The sequence below is a fragment of the Odontesthes bonariensis genome, chromosome 6 (genome assembly GCF_027942865.1).
Source record: "Odontesthes bonariensis isolate fOdoBon6 chromosome 6, fOdoBon6.hap1, whole genome shotgun sequence".
NCBI classification, from domain to species: domain Eukaryota; kingdom Metazoa; phylum Chordata; class Actinopteri; order Atheriniformes; family Atherinopsidae; genus Odontesthes; species Odontesthes bonariensis.
In genome coordinates this window covers 20,071,530-20,089,811 of record NC_134511.1, presented here as the reverse complement: position 1 = coordinate 20,089,811, position 18,282 = coordinate 20,071,530, and the positions used below count along the sequence as shown (strand labels likewise).

At 42.4% G+C, this 18,282-nt stretch overlaps 2 protein-coding genes across 2 annotated transcripts; both read left to right on the top strand.

The window, feature by feature from the left end:
* ccdc112 (coiled-coil domain containing 112) lies at positions 1 to 6,043 on the top strand. The gene is made up of 14 exons (XM_075469016.1): positions 1 to 55; positions 560 to 687; positions 2,299 to 2,420; positions 2,635 to 2,724; positions 2,924 to 2,999; positions 3,310 to 3,436; positions 3,523 to 3,639; positions 3,827 to 3,964; positions 4,469 to 4,590; positions 4,754 to 4,880; positions 5,078 to 5,245; positions 5,430 to 5,528; positions 5,651 to 5,769; positions 5,854 to 6,043. The coding sequence occupies exons 1-14, from the start codon at positions 11 to 13 to the stop codon at positions 5,882 to 5,884; spliced, it is 1,509 nt and encodes a 502-aa protein (XP_075325131.1). The 5' UTR covers positions 1 to 10; the 3' UTR covers positions 5,885 to 6,043.
* A 216-nt stretch (positions 6,044 to 6,259) lies between these two features.
* On the top strand, positions 6,260 to 18,029 carry pggt1b (protein geranylgeranyltransferase type I, beta subunit). The gene is made up of 9 exons (XM_075467799.1): positions 6,260 to 6,399; positions 6,829 to 6,947; positions 8,342 to 8,406; positions 8,652 to 8,803; positions 9,392 to 9,524; positions 10,927 to 10,972; positions 12,409 to 12,593; positions 13,054 to 13,162; positions 15,017 to 18,029. The coding sequence occupies exons 1-9, from the start codon at positions 6,272 to 6,274 to the stop codon at positions 15,181 to 15,183; spliced, it is 1,104 nt and encodes a 367-aa protein (XP_075323914.1). The 5' UTR covers positions 6,260 to 6,271; the 3' UTR covers positions 15,184 to 18,029.
* The last annotated feature ends 253 nt before the right edge of the window (positions 18,030 to 18,282 follow it).

Here is an 18,282-nt window from a genome sequence, read left to right as displayed (position 1 = left end):
TCCATTAAACATGGCCGCCCTAGCAACCGCCCGATGTGATGATAAACAGTGCTCGGTAGCTATCACATAGTTGTTTCCTTGATTTTCTCTAAAACTGGCATATATTATACATTTGACGGTCGCTTAAAAGTTTATATCTCATATGTATAGAGAGAGCAGAAATATGTGCGACAGGCGAGCGTTTTCATGTAAATGCTAGCTCACGTTAGCTAAGGGAGCGAAAGTTATCTGGATGCTTTTGACACACACGCAAGTTTCTGGAACGTTGTAATCTTAATTTGATGATCTTTATGTTTTGTTCAATTTTCAAGTTTTATTCTTTGCCCCGCATTTAAGGAATTATGTCACTGCGCGTCTGTCCGACAATGGATACAGCGCTTCTTACGTAGTTACCCTTTCTGACGTTGCCAAAGAGTTCGACTAGCGCAGTGTTGTATTATCGGACGCAGCGTCAAGGGTGTTCTGCTGCTCCGTAGTTTGCGATATAGTGGTTTAGTTTAACGTATAAACGTGAGCTCTTGTGCTGTACTTTCTCTAAATGACTTTCTCTTCTAAACAGGGGGAAGGAGAGTCCAGTGGCCAGCATGACAGTACGTCATGTCCTGTCAGCAGCGACAGAGTGGATCAGCGGCTGGACAGACGGAAGGTTCTGCATTTTCTCCGAGAGGCCGAGAAGAACCGGCGGCAGTAAGATAAAATACTTGTTTCATGTCGAGATCCAAATATGCAAACACTTTTGTGATACAGTGAGTGAAATAACTAAACTACATAGGAATATGAATATCCCTCAATGAATTAAACCCAACTTTACCAAATGATTTATACAAATTTAGTAGACTGTTATTTATTTTTTTAACTATTGTAATCAAGGATATAATCGCCTGCGTTCATTTTCTGCCCGATAACGATCTAACGGTTCACAACAATTCAACAGCCATTTATTTGAAACTTATACAGGAGCATATTAAAATCCTGTTTGATATATTTAAAGAAAAACACAGATTAAGATTAGATTTATTGGTCATGCATACACACGAAATTTGTCCTGCTTTTAACCCATCCAGGTTGGCACCTGTTGACATGCACATACACTCAGACACAGATGCCAACCTGGAGCGGTGGGCAGCCATTCAGCGCCCGGGGGTACGGTGCCTTGCTCAAGGGCACCTCGGCTGTGACAAGGAGGTGGACCGACACCCCTCCAGCTATCATCAATCTTTTTTGTGGGAATCGAACCACCAACTTTCCGGTTATTGGACGAACGACTCTAACCACTGAGCCACGGCCGCCACCACAGCATGACCTCAGCAGTGGAAAGGCAGCATAATCAGCTGACGTGATTAAAAGGGCATCAACTCTATCAATAAGTCAGTCAGCTCTATCAGCTGGTGGAAAAAAACATATGGAAATATGATATTTAGTCAATTTCATCCAGCTGTGTCCATGCAGTGGAATGAGAAAAGTTACAACGATTTATAACCGAAGTGTTTGATGAAAGTCAGTCCTTCCAAATCTGAGGTCTTGGTTCTCAAACGGAAATGGGGCTGCCATCGGGTCGGAAGGGAAACTTTGCCATAAGATGAGGAGTTTAGGTATCTTGGGATCTTGCTCATAAGGGATGGTAGGATGAAGTGAGAGCTGGACAGATGGATTGGGGCTTCGGTGGCTGTAATGAAGGTTTTGCTCCGGTCTGCTGTGGTGAAGAGGGAGCGAAGCTTAAAGGCTTTTTTGAGCATGTCCAACGGGGAGGAAACCCAGGAACAGACCCTGAGCCTACTGGAGGGATTATGTGACCCTTCTGTCCTGGGAATGGCTTGTAATCCCCCAGGAGAAGCGGGAGAATGTTGCCGAGGAGAGGGATATCTCGGTTTCCCTCCTTTAACCGTTGCATTTGTGACCCAACCTCGGATAAGAGGAGGAAGATAGAGAGATGGATGGATGGATGTGTCGTACCGTTCTGTAAGTGGGCAGATAACAATGTGAAACTATGAAGTGGTTGTGAATCCTTGTGCACTCTATACATTTGGACAAATAACTTGTCAATAAGAAAACAGTGAATTTGAAAAAATTTCCTGTATTTCCAAGGAAATTCCTGTAGGTCCTCAGAGCCCCGCCTCCGGGAATGTGCTTCATCTTTTTTTTTTTTTTTTTAGGTGTCAGTTTTTTCTGTCTTTGCTCTCACTTTATTCTCAACGTCGTGACCCATGTTTACACCTCGGCTTTTGTTCCAAGAAAAATTAAGACGACAAAATGTGTATGTGGGGGGAAGCAAACATTATTTTCTTTCACTTTTCACAGGATTGAAAAGTTGGAGAAGGAGAGGACGCTGAACGCTCAGTGCAGAAAGAATGGCTGGACGGATGTGTCAGAAGAACTGGAGGAGTACGAGAAAATGTTAGAGAGAGAAAGAAATGTTGAGAGTGAGTCCTTCTTACCTTTCTTACCTTTCTTGCCCCAGATTTATTTTTTTTACGAGGCCTCTCTTTCAAAATGGGGTCGAGGACACTTACATATCTAGCTCCTCTCTAGATATAAATAATAACAGTAAACCGCTGTTAAAGATCACTCCCAAATGCAGCGATTTTTACCGGGTGATAAAAACACTTTCCACAACATTTTTTTTTTTTTTTCCAGAGATAAATCTTCAGAAGCGACTATTGAAGATTCATAATGGTGTGAGAAAATTTCAGAGATATCTGACTGATGTAAAGCCGACTCCTGAGTGTAAGTCAGACTAAAAACATACAACATGAATTTCACTTTTAACCAGTTGTCTTGTGAGACCCGAATCATTGTTAATAGCAATATTTGTGCCGCTTTGTTGAGTCAGTGCCTGTAGCATCGATGTGGGGTAAAGTCAAAGGAAGAGTGTTTTAGGGCAGGTTGCTGATAGCATCTCTGCCTTTTTACTTGGATATTTTAGTGATCGAAAGACTGAAGGAGATCATGTCCGAGGTGGAAATCTCAATAAACACCCTCAAGGAGGAGCGGCGGTCATGGTAAAAACATTTGTGACAGCGAGCGACTTTAGACCAAATAAAAAGTCGAATTTCCTAAAAAATGCAAACATACACTGCACACAGCAGATATCTATCGATATCTATCTGTCTGTCTGTCTGTCTTTCTGTCTTTCTTTCTTTTTTTTTATACCTGAGCTAAGTGTGCAGCAATTCAGAAAGTAAAAGGATATCTGAAGTAAAGTTGGCTGGTGATTAACAGGCAATACCAGACAAAACAGTAGGCACTGATCAGTGTTTTCTCTGTATATATCGCTCAGAGTCATACTTTGTGTTACTTTATTCCTCTCAGCTTCGAGGGGTATTTGAAGGAGGAAAGGACCTGCAGGCAGGAGGTCACTGCTTATGAGAAGAGGATTGAAAACTGGAGCCTTGTTGTCAAATCAAATCCCAAACTACCCACAGCGTCCACTCTCAAGGTTTGTTGGGCCTCAGCTTTCCCTGTCTGGATTTTCATTTTTGTCCGATCGCCTCTGTAATGGACGGGTTTGTTCTTTGCCATAAGACCAAGTCCCATGACAGAGACCTCCCTGCAGAGGTCAGAGCCCTGGAGGTTTTCCTGCAGAAGACAGGTGGACCCGCTGGAGGCTGGGACCAATATGACCACCAAACCTTCCTGAGAGTATGTAACACAATATTGTCATGCTATGCCAGTAACTTGTTTGTTTTACCACATTCCACTTGCATGTTATGGGACTGTTGCAAAGCATAACTCTTTAAACACACAATTCACTTTTATGCTCATGGTAGCATCAGCCAAGCCAGAGCAGGCCAAAAGGTTTGTGACTTCTGGATTTTTGATTTTCCAGATTTGGACAAAGCACAGCGGACATGCAGCCTTCAGGAAAGAATCCAAACTGTACCTACCAGGGAAAAGCTTGGAGGAGATAGAGCAACATGAACACTGGCATCAGGAGCTGCTCTACCTACAGGAGAGAAAGAGAGAGGTGAAGAACTCAATAAAGCCTTAGTGAGCTCAGTAGAAAGAAGAAAAAACATCCTCAGTGAGGTGTGAGCATCATGAAAACTGCATGTGACATGAGGGTTGAAGAATAGCTGCTCATCCTTCAATATATTAAGTATGTAGTATTCCAGAGTCTTACTGAATCCAGATTGTGCCACATATAACTGATGGATTAATAAAAATCACTGTCATTTACATCATTTGTGTTTATCCATTTCACATCTTTGAATTTAACTTCTCTGTTAAAGTTCTGTTGGGTTTTGCCTTTGTTTCCCACAGTCCATATGCAGGATACTGGATACAGTTCCAAGCACTGATTTTACACTGTATTTTCCTATTGGTTGTTTAGCTCTGGTGGAGACATTTTATGACAAATAAAGATGACTTATCCAGAAGCACTTAAAAAGGGTTTTTTGAAAGTGGTGCTATTGTTTAGTAAATGCTTCAGTTTGTGTAATTCTAACTGCTTGTCCTATGTCCCACCCAGGCTATTCAGCGTTGGAAAGCCAGCAAACACAAAGAACGCCAGGGCAGGATACAGAGTCAGGAGGAAATAGAGGACGCTCATCGGAGGGAGAAGGAGGCCAAGAGCCTTGCCAAGCAGCACAGGTGAATCTGACGGGAATCAAAACCAGAGACTCCTACCTCATCTGATATGCTCAAGAAATGTTTGAAGGGGTCAGCTTAAAAGGGTGATATTTGCTCTTGGTCGTTGCTGTTTTCGCTTTTGCACGCTGTATTTTTCAGTGTTGTCTGTCCTCTTCTGTTTTAGGACTGAGGAGGAGAGGAAGGAGGTAACACAGCAGCTGGAGGAGTGGAGGGAAGAGAAGAAAAGAAAAGAGGAACAGGAAGAGGAACAGAGACTGGCTGAGGAGATTCAAAAGAGGAGACGGGAAAAGGTGTTTTTTTTCTTTTGCTTTAGTTGTAATTATATATATATATAAATGTTGATCAGCACTTTGTTATTATTTTCTGATTGATGTATTGTTACATTTTAAGAATTGATACATACCCCATATAGAGCTAAACCTGATGTTAGCAGGTGCCTGGTCGATGCCCCTAACAGATTATCTCTAATAATCAAAATGTTAAACAGGAGGAGCGTCGCCGCCAGCTGGAAGTGAAGTTGGCCCTAGAGGGGCAGCTCCGTCTGAGGAGAGAGGAGGAGGAGGAACAGGAGAAGGAAAGGAGAGAGGAAGAACAGAGACAAATGGAAGAGAGGCAAAGGGAGGCAGCAAAGGTCATAAAACACCTCAGCGAAAGGGTACGAAGACCAAAAAAAAAGAGAGAGGAGGAAGATGGAATGTCAGATCAGATATTTCTGCTTTCACTGAGGTGTCACAGCTAATTAAAGTGCAGATGTTAAAGATCAGGTCTATTTTACACAGAGCAGGTAAGGTTGTGACGCCGCACGCTGTAAAATACAAGGCTTGACTGTACCTTTGCAGGATCTTCACAAGGTGGAGGCAAAGCTTCATGGAAAACAGTTGAGGGAAAAAGAGAAAGAAGAGAGACAGAGGAGAATCGCTGCCAAGCTGAAGGAGAAGGCAAGTGTTGTACAGTGAAGTGTCAAAGAAATAAAATTCAGTCATCAAATGAATGGTATTCAACATCTCACTTAAACAGAATTGTAGATTTAGTAAAATGTGTGGATGTTTTACTCATACAGGTGGATGGTAATGTAAACAGAGACCCGTCCAGGCTGATCCGCCCCACTGAGGGATGGCAGGAGCGCATGAAACACATAGGACCTTCAGGAGGAGGACCTTTGCTACAAATGTTTCACAGGTCTGATCCTCTGTCCTTTTTTTTCCCGTTTCTGATAAAACATTATTTCAGTGATGAACTTTTTTTTTTTTCATTTTGTTGCAGAGCTGTTCCCTCTTGGAGACAAGGCCTGTGATGGAAGTCCTGCAATGTATTCACAATGCTTACTGTTTTAGAATTAGATTAAAGGAGGGTTTGTGTGACGGAGCATCAACACCAAACTGGGCCTTCTTTTCACTTTGTTTGTTGAGGTTCTGTAACTAGTGTGGATTATTTGGAATAAAACCATATGATTAAACTGCTGTTCGTACTCTTTAGTGTTTTTATTTTGTTTGTTGTTTTTTACGTAAATTGTTCCAAAAGTTTTCATTTTCAACTATCGGACCGTCTCGCACAATTAAGACATTATTTAAGAACTGGGAAAATGTTTTGTCTACTGTGCATGAGCTTTAACGTATTGGGAACGTTTATTTTGAAATAACAAGCGCACCGGAAATGATTCCTCATAGGTGCGGATACAAAGATGGCGGAAAGGGCGAACCAGTTTGAAGAATTTGAGCAAATAGACTTCTTAAGAGACCGACATGTACGATTCTTTCAGAGAACCCTCCAGGTGTTACCTGAGAGGTATGCATCGCTGGAAACAACCAGGTGAGTTTACGGGAAAGAAGATTTGTGCCCGAGTTTCTGTGTTTTGTTGAGGAACTTGACTAGCATCTGAGCTAGCTGTGGTTCACCAGCAGATTTGAATGGAGGCTAGTACTACTTAGCAAACCTGTCTTAACATTAGATAGTAAAGATGGGCAGAGATACCGTAACTCCAGCTGATATTTGCAGTTGGGTTAACTGCTTTTACCTGCAAAATGTAATTCAAATAACAGTTAGCGATAAGTTTAATCCAATTTGTATAAACCTTTATTAAAAGCCATGTTTTTATTAAATAAATACCAACACAGATGCATGATCTTTGTTGGGTAGTCACGGCCTTGCATTTATGCGACTTTCGTGTTTTATTTGTGGGTTATGCAGTGTTCCAAATTTGAAAAGATTAAAATGTGAGTCAATTTTCTATCTTTCCAGGTTAACTGTCACATTTTTTGCCCTGTCTGGTCTCGACGTACTGGACGCCCTTGATGTGATTGATAGAGACATCCTGATTGAGTGGATATACTCGCTGCAAGTTCTGCCCGCAGATGACAGTAAGTTTAAGATCTCACTTTTTACAGTCTGAGACGATATGAAATACTTCCTCATTGCCTTACCGAGCCAAAAAGACTGGTATTACTTGTGCCTGCCTTCAGAAAGACCCAGTTTTCCAGTGTTTCCCTCAAAAAGTGAGTTTCTGGACCACTACCTTAGAAAAGCAAACGCGAATGTATCCCAATTCCAGAGGGGAGAACAACCTGGGTGGGTGGTTGTGTATGGACGGTCACATCAAGGAAAACCTAACTTTGAGGAGTTTTGTGTAAAAATGATGCCAGACCAAAATACTTTTCCTACAGTCTGTTTGTGTCGTTAGGTTGAACGAGACGGGGAACTGTTGGGAGCTTTGGGCATGTTAAGGTGGCTACAGTCATCCTCAGGGAGGAGTATCTGTGTAGTTTTGCCCTCTTCCAAGTTGACAAACTTAAAAGTTTGTGACAGTTTTTTTTTTTTTTCTTTTTTCCCCTACATTTTGGGTTTTAAACTGGAGCGCTGCCCCCCAGGTGTCCTCACATAACCGTTGCAGTTTTACAGCTGTTCGTCAAGAGAGAGTTTGGCTCTTCAGTCTTTAACGACTTGCTTTTGTATTTATTTTTCTCTAACAAGCCACTCTGCGCCATCTGCTTAGATGTCCATGTAATTAATTATTCAAGACGTCAACAGAAATGATGGAGGGATGGTCTTGCTTGACTGGGCTTGGTTTTTGCTGCTGCCATATGTTTGGAGTCTGGCAGTTTTTGGTCATTAGATGTGAAAATACAGCCTCGGAGGCACCTGTGCTTTCCTAATGCGTTATCGCTATGCTAATGCAGTTTACGTCTTGTTGATGGGTATGATGTTGATTTCCAACTAATTGCAGGTGTGTTGACTCGATAAATATGTATGTATACATTCATCTACGTATGTAAAATGTGCTTCTGCTTTTCGGGGCGAAGAGAGCTGAAAACGCACGCATATTGGATGGGCACTGGTGTTAAATGGGGAGACGAGTACAGGAGTTACTTTCTATTATGTAAGGCAACGCGGTTTCACAGTTATATGCCTTTAAGTCAGAGATCGACACATGAATGTAGTGATGCACACATGCTTAGAAGCTACAGTCACCTTGTCCTCGCTCGGATATGTGATATTTCATTGGGTTTGTTATGTGGCTCCTTCTATCATTGCCAGCAGGTGGCAGCAGTGCACCTTTTTGTTTCTTTTTTGGTGGTGGTATCTTTGCAGCCTCTTATTGAAGGTTGGTTTTTAAAAAAAAAAAAAGAACAATAAGAGGTGGGACTGTAATTCAGAGGAGTGTTTTTTTTCATCTCTTTATTTATTTATTTTTCTAGTTTCTTTTGATGTTCAACACAATGCTGAATTTCCCTGCCCTCCCCTCATTCTCCCCCAGAATCTAACCTAAGTCGCTGTGGATTTAGAGGATCTTCACATATTGGAATTCCTTATAGCACTAAGGTACTACCTTTCTCATCCCGCTTTCTTTTTACACTTTGGCTTGTTTTTAAATTGACGCACTCCCTCCTTACACATTAGTCTAATATATAGTTTTGCACAGTTGATTGTAGTCCATTTCACTTAATTTCCAAATCCTTTTTTTCTTTTCCTTTTTTAATAATTTATACCCAGATCTCTTTCTTTTTTTTCTTTGTTTTGCCTTCCCCTCAGCAGTTGTATCTTATCTTTTCTGATATTTTCCTCAGGGTCCAGGTGTGCTCCATCCATATGACAGTGGCCACGTTGCTATGACCTACACTGGCCTGTGCTCGCTTCTTATACTGGGAGATGACCTGAGTCGGGTTGACAAACAGGCCTGTCTGGCTGGTCTCAGAGCACTGCAGTTGGAGGATGGCAGGTCAGTACACACATACTTTCACTCATGCTTTCATTCACCTTGAATTAAATATGTACAATATGAACAACAGCAGTCTTAACATGGACCGACATGAAGTGTGCGACCATTTAGTTGTATTTTACAACTGTTTTTGGAGACGGCTTACTTAGATTGCCAGTGCAACATGCACACATGTCCCCTTTTATCTGTTTTTCTCAGACTCTTTTGGCACTCTGGAATCCTAAATTCTAATGAGGATCAGAGAGGCTCCACACAGCCTACTTTCCTTTATGACGGTTACCTTTTAAATAAAACTGGACGTTGCTGTTTCTGTCAACTCTAAACATTTATCAGTAACACTTGCATCAGTTCCCCTGTCGCCCTGCCAGTAGCTCTTTGTTTGTGTTCATAAACACACGGACACCATCCATTTTTCTTTGAATAGTATCACATCTGGAACATAACGGCGTCTCGCGTCACACATATCCTTTAATTTGACTTGCTCTCTCTGTTTGACCCGACATGAAACATATTCTGCAATCACAAAGTAGCTTAATGTCCAGTTGTGTAACGGTTCTGTTTTTATGGCTTTCTGTGTCTTGCTTTCAGTTTCTATGCAGTGCCAGAGGGAAGTGAAAATGACATACGGTTTATCTACTGCGCAGCCAGTATCTGTTACATGCTGGACGACTGGTCAGGCATGGACATCCAAAAGGCCATTGAGTACATCCGAGGAAGTTTGGTGAGTAGATGTTGAAAGACGGAATGAGGTGTTAAACTGTCAGCTTTTCATCCAACTCCAGTGAATGAATACAATGAGACCGGGACCACAGAACGGTCTGCTAAGTGTACCACCGCCGGCTCTGCACCATTCAGAGCAGTGCTGCAACACTTGAATGAGACGAATAGACCACCCACCTTCAGGAGGAGCTGCCGTGCCTAGAAATACTTCATTTATAATAAATGGAGGCGCCTGAGCAATGCATCACGGTCTTAAAGAGGAAGCTTTTCCACCCCACCAGCAGAAAAACATTCTGTTCTTTATTTTATCCGCAGTGTTTGCTTTGCTGGGAGTTGGACACATCAAAGCACTCGGTGAGAGGCATTGTCTTCTCTGTCTCTTGTACAGTTCAGGTCCCCAGAGCAGCTTCAGCTTATATTAAGTTTGACATTTAACACAAGACTGCTCTATTTCAAATGAATGTCTTTTCCACATTCATACACTAGGAGATGGAGAAAAGAGGGTTGATTGGAATAAAGATGCGTTTATGTTATCACTGAAAAGTATGTTTATCCATTGGCTGGATTTCAAAGGGTTTCTGGCGGAGCCTGTTGGGTTTTTAATGACTATGTATTTACAGAAAGCGCGAGATGATGTGTGTTTATGTGTTCGGCCAAGTTTATCAACCGCACTGAAAGTTCCACTTACGTTTGGATGGGACTGGCATCAATTACAAGCCTTTTTTTTTTTTTTTGGGACGATCCGAGCTGACAGTCGGAAGAGGACTGAACATTGTTGGTTTTTCCCATGCGGCTGCCCTCTGTTGTTTAGCTCGCACGTTTTGTTTGAACTGCTGCTTGTAGTAGACCGTTGTTCCGTGTAACTTTGCTTCAAAGTACCGTTTGTCACAGTTTCAGTGTAACCAGAGTTATTCTAAAGAAATCGTAAAACTATATCCATGTTTGCAATCTCAAAATGAGGTCGCAGAGCTTCTTCGTACATTATTGTCAGTTGTTTTTAGAGGCTGTGTTCCATTAAAGAGAAAAAGAAAGTGCAGTCATCTTTCACTCTGGTTGCAGCACAAACCACTGTTAGAATGAGGAAAGGACTGTTGTGCCTCCCGTTGTGACCAGTGAGAACGAAAAGGAAGAGTCTTTCTGATACTGACCCATCACATTTGAACATTTCTGCAATCCACAAAGTCGGCCAAAGCGTCTGGTGGTGTTTGTTCACGGTGACATTTTTTTTCCATTCAGTTTTTTCAAATAATTTCGGACGAGTATATTCGTCCTTTTTAAAAATGTTTTTGTTTTAATTGTTCCCGACATGCCACGACAGCCTCCACTGGGGCTCTGCTTGATGGGAAGATATTCCCAGTAATTTGATTTCTTTCTTTTCTTTCTCCGTTTTTCTTCCTCCGCAGTCCTATGACAACGGGTTTGGCCAGGGAGCCGGGAGAGAGTCTCACGGTGAGTTAACTTCACACGCTTCAGAGGCAGGGTTCAATAGAGAAATAAGAGTAAATATTTAAACTCCTGGGAGCCCGTGGGAGAATATATATATTTTAGATATTAATGAATCCAGATTATTTTTTTTCTTTCATTTAATTAGATTTTCATTTCAAAGAATTGATATCACACCAAAAGATTTTGCGTGTGCTTTTGGCGATGTGGCAGCACAAGGCATGAAAGTGGCTGATGGGAGTAGCTGCTTTTAAAGGATTAGCCACTGAAATCCATCTCTGTAGATACAGCACATTGTTCTCAATAATCCCTCCCTCGCTCAAATTAAACCTTATTATCCTCGCACAAAAGCCTCCATCCTACACACACACGCCCGTTAATGCTGTGCTGCGGAGACGTATATTCAGTCGCTGAAATAAAAACTGTGCGGCGGTGCAGATTCCGCTGCATCTCGGTGATGGCGCTCCTTTGATCGCAGGTTTGAGGCTGTTGAGCCTCTGCTTTCTGAGGATCGATTACACACGAGCATAAATGCTTAGATGAGGCCCGTTACCCATCCACCCTTGAGGTGTGCGTTTGTTCAGCACCAGGACCTCCCACACGGTGTGCTTTTAGTCTTGTCTTGTTGTGTCGTTGATACTTGTGTAGTTCAGCGCGTGAAACATAGAATTACAGAGAGCCATGTGCCCGGGCAGGAACTTAGATTTTTTTATCTGGCTACTTCCTGCATATTTAAACATTTTAGACGTCCTTTTAGGTCGTGTACTTTCCCAAAGTATAATCTTCAAATGAATGATGTGCTGTGGCCTCTGAGGAAGACTTATTACATTAAGATTGCATTTGTTTTATCATGCAAAACATTGCTGGAAAGGTATGTTTTTTTTTTTTTTTTTTATAAAGTTAATTGCCCCCCACTGTTGGAATAAAAGGTTTTGTTTCCCTTTCCTGTGCCCCCGGCTAACAGGCTTGTTTTATTAGAGGCATCTGTGACACGATGGCAGATTTACATCTCTTCACCCAACCCTTTTCGAGGTTTTCTTTGCCACAGATAAGCTTTTATGAACTTTTTAGCTTTAAAGAAACCGTTCATTCCCGAGCCTTGCATTTCTGACGGCACGGCACATAGAATTAACTTGATTAAATTAAATACAATTATTGTATTGGAAAAACATCCTCAGTTATTGTCATATAGTCTCGGGAATTGTGAAATGGCTTTGTGTCCTTGTATTTCCAAATAAAGGTGAAAGTTGGAGTAGCAGCATGCCATTTGGCAGTGTGCGTGCCCACATGCCGTCACACCCTCTGTTTTTGCTGCAGCCGTGCAATCCCCTACTTGTCAGAAGGCTGCTTTTATACATTGTCAGAATTCAGAATTTAAGTGGACTCATTTGTGTATTGACACGCACTGCATGCGTGGCGCTCCTGCCTGTCTGTGGGTGCAGGCGGCTGGACGTACTGCGCCATAGCTTCCTTGCGTCTGATGGGCCGACTAGAAGAGGCGCTGAGTCAGCGGGAGCTGGACGGGATCCGGCGCTGGTGTATCATGAGGCAGCAGAGCGGCTTTCACGGGCGGCCCAACAAACCTGTAGACACATGCTACTCCTTCTGGGTGGGAGCAACGCTGGAGGTAAACGCAGATGTAACAAAACGCTTTGCATGCGATCGCAGGCCCTCCTGCGTGCATCGACAAGTTGAGTTGATTCGGTTACATTTTTCTCACTTTTTACTACATTTTCAGTGTGGTCAAAATATGGCGTTCAAGTTACGAAAGCGTATATACGCCACAGACCACATGCAACATGTTTTTAATATCCTAGTATATACTTGCACTGCTGAAACCACAGGTTTAGATGTGCAGGAGATATGAAATGAGCCTCTTTATCTCACAACAAACACAACTTGCATCTTTGGAACCAAATTATCATTTTAACCTGTAGAAACCAATTAAACAAAGTAATTGGCAGCCGTCCGATTTGTGTTAAATGTGTGCGTTTTGTTTCTATGTAACATATTTCGTAATATGGCCTCTGTGATTTATTTTTATTTATTTATTTTCTCTCATCCTATCCTTGTGCCTCCTGTCCCAGCTGTTGGATGTGTTCCAGTACACAAACTTTGAAGAGAACAGGAGCTTCATCCTGTCCACGCAGGATCGGTTGGTAGGGGGCTTCGCCAAGTGGCCAGACAGCCACCCAGGTAATGACAAGACATGCAGAGGTGGAGAAATAAACACTGAAACTTGCCTGTGAATTATAAACTTTAGTGTAATACTGCATATATGTCACATCAGTGTTGCTCTTTTTATTTATTTATATAGAAATATATGTTAAGGGATTTAACAAAAAAAAAAAAAAAAAAGGGCCTGAAAGAGGTTGCCGTTCACTTTTCTGCAGCTTCAAAGATCTCACACTAAAGAACAAAAAGGTGGTGGATCCAAGCGGTTTCAGTGCATTTCCCTTCCTAGTTTCTGCCTTGCCCTCCACAGGTGCGGCGAGGTCAGGGTGGAGTCGTGGTTGCCAGTTTTACTTGAGATCAATGGAAAAATCTCTCGTAACCCTAACCTTCAATGGCCCATGTGCGTGTGTGTGCATGCGTGCTCTCTCCTGCCCTTGTAATGTGTAATTGATGAGGCGATTGTTCATAGGTGGCCTGAGGCCACAGGAGACCGAGCTCCTCGCATTACAGGAATAAGACCGGGGGGGGGGTGGGTGGAGGAAACTGAGGAAAAATGGACAGTGTCATGACAAAGCTTTATGACTGTAACTGAATAAAGGAGCGTTTTAGGAAAGAAAGGGGCTATAGTTGACTATAGCAGTGGAGTTATGTGTCACACACTGCTGCTGATATGCAGGAACTGGTCTAGGAAGATGAGAAAGTCCCATTAACCTGGGACAAAAGAAGGTGCTGTGTATCGAGCCAGGTCCTTTAAAAAGGCACATGTTATAGAAAAGTCACTTTTTGCTGAGCTCGAGAGCATATGTTTGGTTGTCTCTACCGACTAAAACCAACCCTGGCATTTTGTTTTATGGTGCCGTCTATGTGTGCTCTCTCAGTAAGATGTTCCGAGCAAAAGAATTGCTTAGATCCCTCAAACAATCTAATTCCTTGATTTCACAAAAATTCAGTGACAAGAAAAAATGTCTTTTAATTAGAAACCCAAGTCATGATTATGAGTAGATCTCCTGCGTTCTCTTTCTAGGAGTCAGGGTTGCTAGATGGGGAAATGTTAAAGCTCTGAAGGGAGGCTTAAAATAATCACAATTTGAAGAAACTGATAATAGATTAGTCATAACCAAGTGAACAAGTAAAGGTTTAGTGACACATTTATCAGCACAACAAGCATGACTAGTTGTAATGATGTGAAGTTCACCAGGCTAGACCGGGGACAGAGACATTTCAGACTTCTCTCCGGTACCCCCACACTCCTCACTGGATTAAAAGGGTTCAAAGTGAGCTATATTCAGAGGCTTTTTTTTTTTCTTCTTTTTTTTTTTCTCGAGGCCACGCCCGTCACAAACGTTTGATGTGAACATGAGTCGAGAGTGTCCTTATTAATCAAATCTTCACACGGAAGCGTCTTCACTGGAAAACCTTGAATCCTTGAAACCTTGAATTTGAATCCTGATCGAAGCAGCTAATGGTGCTCTGATGGATTCTGATGTCTCTTTTCAATCCTCTGTCATTTCATTATAATTCAATTACTGGTCCATTTACTGGCCCGTGCAGCTTTTTACCCTCGTCCCAAGGGAGGAAAACGGTCAAGGGGGCCAACCTGTGTGCATTATTTATATGCACTTAAAGGTGCATTACAACAAAAACAAGCTCCCGCGTGCTTGTGCATTCTGGATGTTTTTTGGGGGAAATTAAATTATGGCTTTAATGATTCAGTGATGCTAATTAAGGTGACAACTACCATCTGCACGATTATTCGGAAGACTCGGAGGCCTTTCACATGCAAGTGCTTCTGCTTTTACATGTTACCATCTCTGACCTTGCTTCTCTCCTTTTCCTACTCTCCTGCTTGCTTCGTCTCTTTTTCCCTTCCACCAGACCCACTCCACGCCTACTTAGGATTGTGCGGTTTGTCCCTGATCGGAGAGCCCAATCTGGGGAAGGTCCACCCAGCTCTTAACATCACCCAGAGAGCCTTTCAGCACCTCCGGCAGCTGCAGCAGACATGGAGGGACAACTCCGGCAGCTGCGGCAGGCAGCACTGACAGAGAGATGATTCACAGCTCTGCCTCTGAACAGGTTCAGTAATCAGGAACGGCTACCATTTATCAGTCAAAGGCAACCGGGCTTAAGCTGTGTTTCGCAGTCCATTAGCCATTCAAGAAGATTTTTCTTTGTTTTCTTTTTTTTTTTTGTTTGAAAGATCGAAGTTGCAAAGTTTTAAACTTTTAAGTCCATTGAGAACAACTTTTCTGTTAAGCAATATATGCCATACCTCTTTGCTGCCTTGTTTTTTTTTTTTTTTTTTTTCTATCAGTACATAGTTGTAAATAAAAAATGTGCAATGTGGTTTTTGAAAATACAATAATGTGCCAGAGTGTCAAATATGCGTAACTGGAGACTTGAAGAAATACCAGATGCCTCCATTTTTTTCAGTTAATGGCCTTTGAAAGTTGCTCAGTAGCCTCATCATCGTCGACACTTTCTCAGCCAATGATCAACACTGCAGACTTTCATCACACGGACACTGGAAAACCCCCTTTCAAAGTGAAACAGGACCTACACTCTTCGGGAAATCCCTGTGACTCTTTTAAAACCGGAACTTCTGTAGTCCACAGAAGAGTCTATAACCCAGGTTTACTTTTCTTCCAACTTCAACATCCATTATTTTCACCACTACAGCTTTTGTTCATAGATCAAGAGATTTAAGTGATGATACAACTGCTGCTGGGAAATTCATCGGAAAGGGAGTTGGTGATGCCTTAAAGGGCATATCTTTGACCCAGAAAGAGGGAAAAAAAAAAATGTATTGACAAATGTCTTTGCTACAGGCTTTACCATTTTTTTTTTTTGTTTGCCTAAGGTTTAAAGAAAAGAAAATATACGGTCTTTCCGAGGGGAACCTGAACTTATCTGAACTGCGCTCATTCACTTGCTTCCTTACACCCTGCAAGGTACTATCCAGCTGGAAATCAATAGGCGAAAGATGAGACAATGGCTTCATAACTAGAGGAAATCTATTCCGTGGAAGCGCACTGAGAATTGACTCGTTATTTTCGGTACAGAAAGGATGCAGGGGAAGACAAAGAACAATGAGCATGAGCGTACCACCAAGTGTCAGGAAACAGAAACAGCTGTTGTTCAACAGCTCCCACTACTCACCATCCCTCTTTAAATATTAATAACCACCAAGGTTTGTACATCTGTCACCTCTGGATTTCTCGTCGATCAGGCAGCACTGATTGGGGCAGTCGGCGCAGATGCTTGCAAACATTAAAGGCCACGTGCAGATCATGAAAGCGACTTTCCTGGCAACCTCCCTTTGACGTGAGGTGAAAAACTGGAAAGAAAGGAGTTAGAACCGAGGGCAAGAGGTGCACAACCTGTTTAAATCTAACTCTCAGCAAGCAAGATTTCTGGCCTCGCATATTGTTCTAGCCTCCTGCTGTAGCCACACCTCGTTTATTATGAGGCCACTGTCTGAGCAAACAGCTGCTCCTCAAGATGACGAGTGGGGAGGAGACAGTGTCACAGCAGGCAGAGGTACAGTCACCTGCCTGCTGCACGTTACACGCAGGAGGTTACTGTGTGCAGACACACGTTTGACCGGATGTAGAAGTTGTATCAAACCCAGTCGCCCTTCCTGCTAAACTGCCGTCGTTTTCATACCCTGCAGCAAGATCAGACGCTCAGAAGAAAGGGGAGAAGACGTGAGGAGAGGTGAATGAATAAATCATTTGAACCATATATTATTAAAAGTAAACCGTCGGAGCCTGGATTCTCCTCTCTGAACCCAGACTGAATCCCTACAGCTGTATAGCCTTCTAGCCAATATGTTGCTCAGTTGTTTTGTTTGTTTTTTAACTGACTTAAGACGATTGTTTTTTTTTTTTTTTTTTTTTTTTTTTTTTTTTAGGAATAAATAATAATTTCAGACAAAACGTACAATTGTTGCTGGCTGTCCTCGCACAGAAAGACAACTGCTTCTACAGCTGAGACACTGCAAAGCCAGACCAAATTAGATGAAGTGATCCCGTCTCCCATCCGTCTCCTGATGTGACTTTCACTTCCAGTTAAAGTCCCCCAGACTGTAGTCGCACTGCGAAACCAGTCCCCAGCTTGCCTCTGTAATGTGCCTCGTGTAGCATCGCTCTGGGTCGCTGCTCGCTGAATGCTTCTGCTCCTCCGATTTGCCAACATGTGCTGCATACTTCAAATTTGATTGTTTTAGCTTGAATCTCTCTTTTAATAGAGGCAATGAACAACACTGTGACCTAGAGAGGGGGAGGGGGGGGACGCACACACCTCCTCTGTGTTGCCCTTCCCTCATCTGTATGATGACTGGTAGAAGTCGCCTGACATGTTCGTGTCTGATCGATATTTTTCCGGGAAGTCTGGAAAGCGCAATTGAAACAGAACCCACGAATGCTTACGGCTTTCAAAAAAGGGATGGATGGATCTGCCACTCAGCCCAGATGAAAAAGAAGGGACCCACTGCTTTACGCTTTTAAAACATCCGCAGTGAAAGCTGTGATAAAGATGCAGCCAAAATGCCACACGTGGTCAAGCCTGAAAGCTTGCTCTATAATCAAGTACTACTAGACATGATGTAATGATAAAAGTAACGGAATTTATTTTTTCTATGCTTTGTAGGAATCCTGAGTGTAGATAGTTGTAAATGTCTATAAATATGTGACTTCTATTGTGCAAATGCTCGAGAAGAGAAGATGTTTTACATCTGTGAGATGGTCGGAGGAACTGGTCATGCAGATTTTTTTTTTTTGCTATGTGTTGTAGTGTTTCAGCTTTGAATTTGGACACAATAATGTTGATTCTAGCTTGGTGCGCAAACTGTATTTATGGTCAATAAAACGTGTACTAACTTTTACAATTGTTTTGGGTTTGGTGGGTTTGTTTGTTTGATTTGTGCAAGCTTTCACATCGACGTGGGGAAAAGGGCGTCACCGAGACGATTCAGCAGAACGGTGTCAAAAAGAGACGAGCCCTCTTCTTACTCTTTGGCTGACGTCTCAGACTTATTTCACTGACATCAGTCGTGGTTCGCCCGCTGTATGATCCCCCCCCCCAAAAAAAGGAAAAAGGTGCACATCTGCCTTGTATTTATCAAAATGTTTTTCTCTGGA

What these genes read in the sequence shown, in the direction of transcription:
- pggt1b (XM_075467799.1), top strand. Translation starts at nt 6,272, where the DNA reads ATGGCGGAAAGGGCGAACCAGTTTGAAGAATTTGAGCAAATAGACTTC. An exon ending in AGTTCTGCCCGCAGATGACA is followed by an intron (nt 6,948 to 8,341) that starts GTAAGTTTAAGA and finishes ATTCTCCCCCAG; the next exon opens with AATCTAACCTAAGTCGCTGT. An exon ending in GTGGCCAGACAGCCACCCAG is followed by an intron (nt 13,163 to 15,016) that starts GTAATGACAAGA and finishes CCCTTCCACCAG; the next exon opens with ACCCACTCCACGCCTACTTA.
- ccdc112 (XM_075469016.1), top strand. Translation starts at nt 11, where the DNA reads ATGGCCGCCCTAGCAACCGCCCGATGTGATGATAAACAGTGCTCG. An exon ending in AGCCTTGCCAAGCAGCACAG is followed by an intron (nt 4,591 to 4,753) that starts GTGAATCTGACG and finishes CTTCTGTTTTAG; the next exon opens with GACTGAGGAGGAGAGGAAGG. An exon ending in AAAAGAGGAGACGGGAAAAG is followed by an intron (nt 4,881 to 5,077) that starts GTGTTTTTTTTC and finishes AATGTTAAACAG; the next exon opens with GAGGAGCGTCGCCGCCAGCT.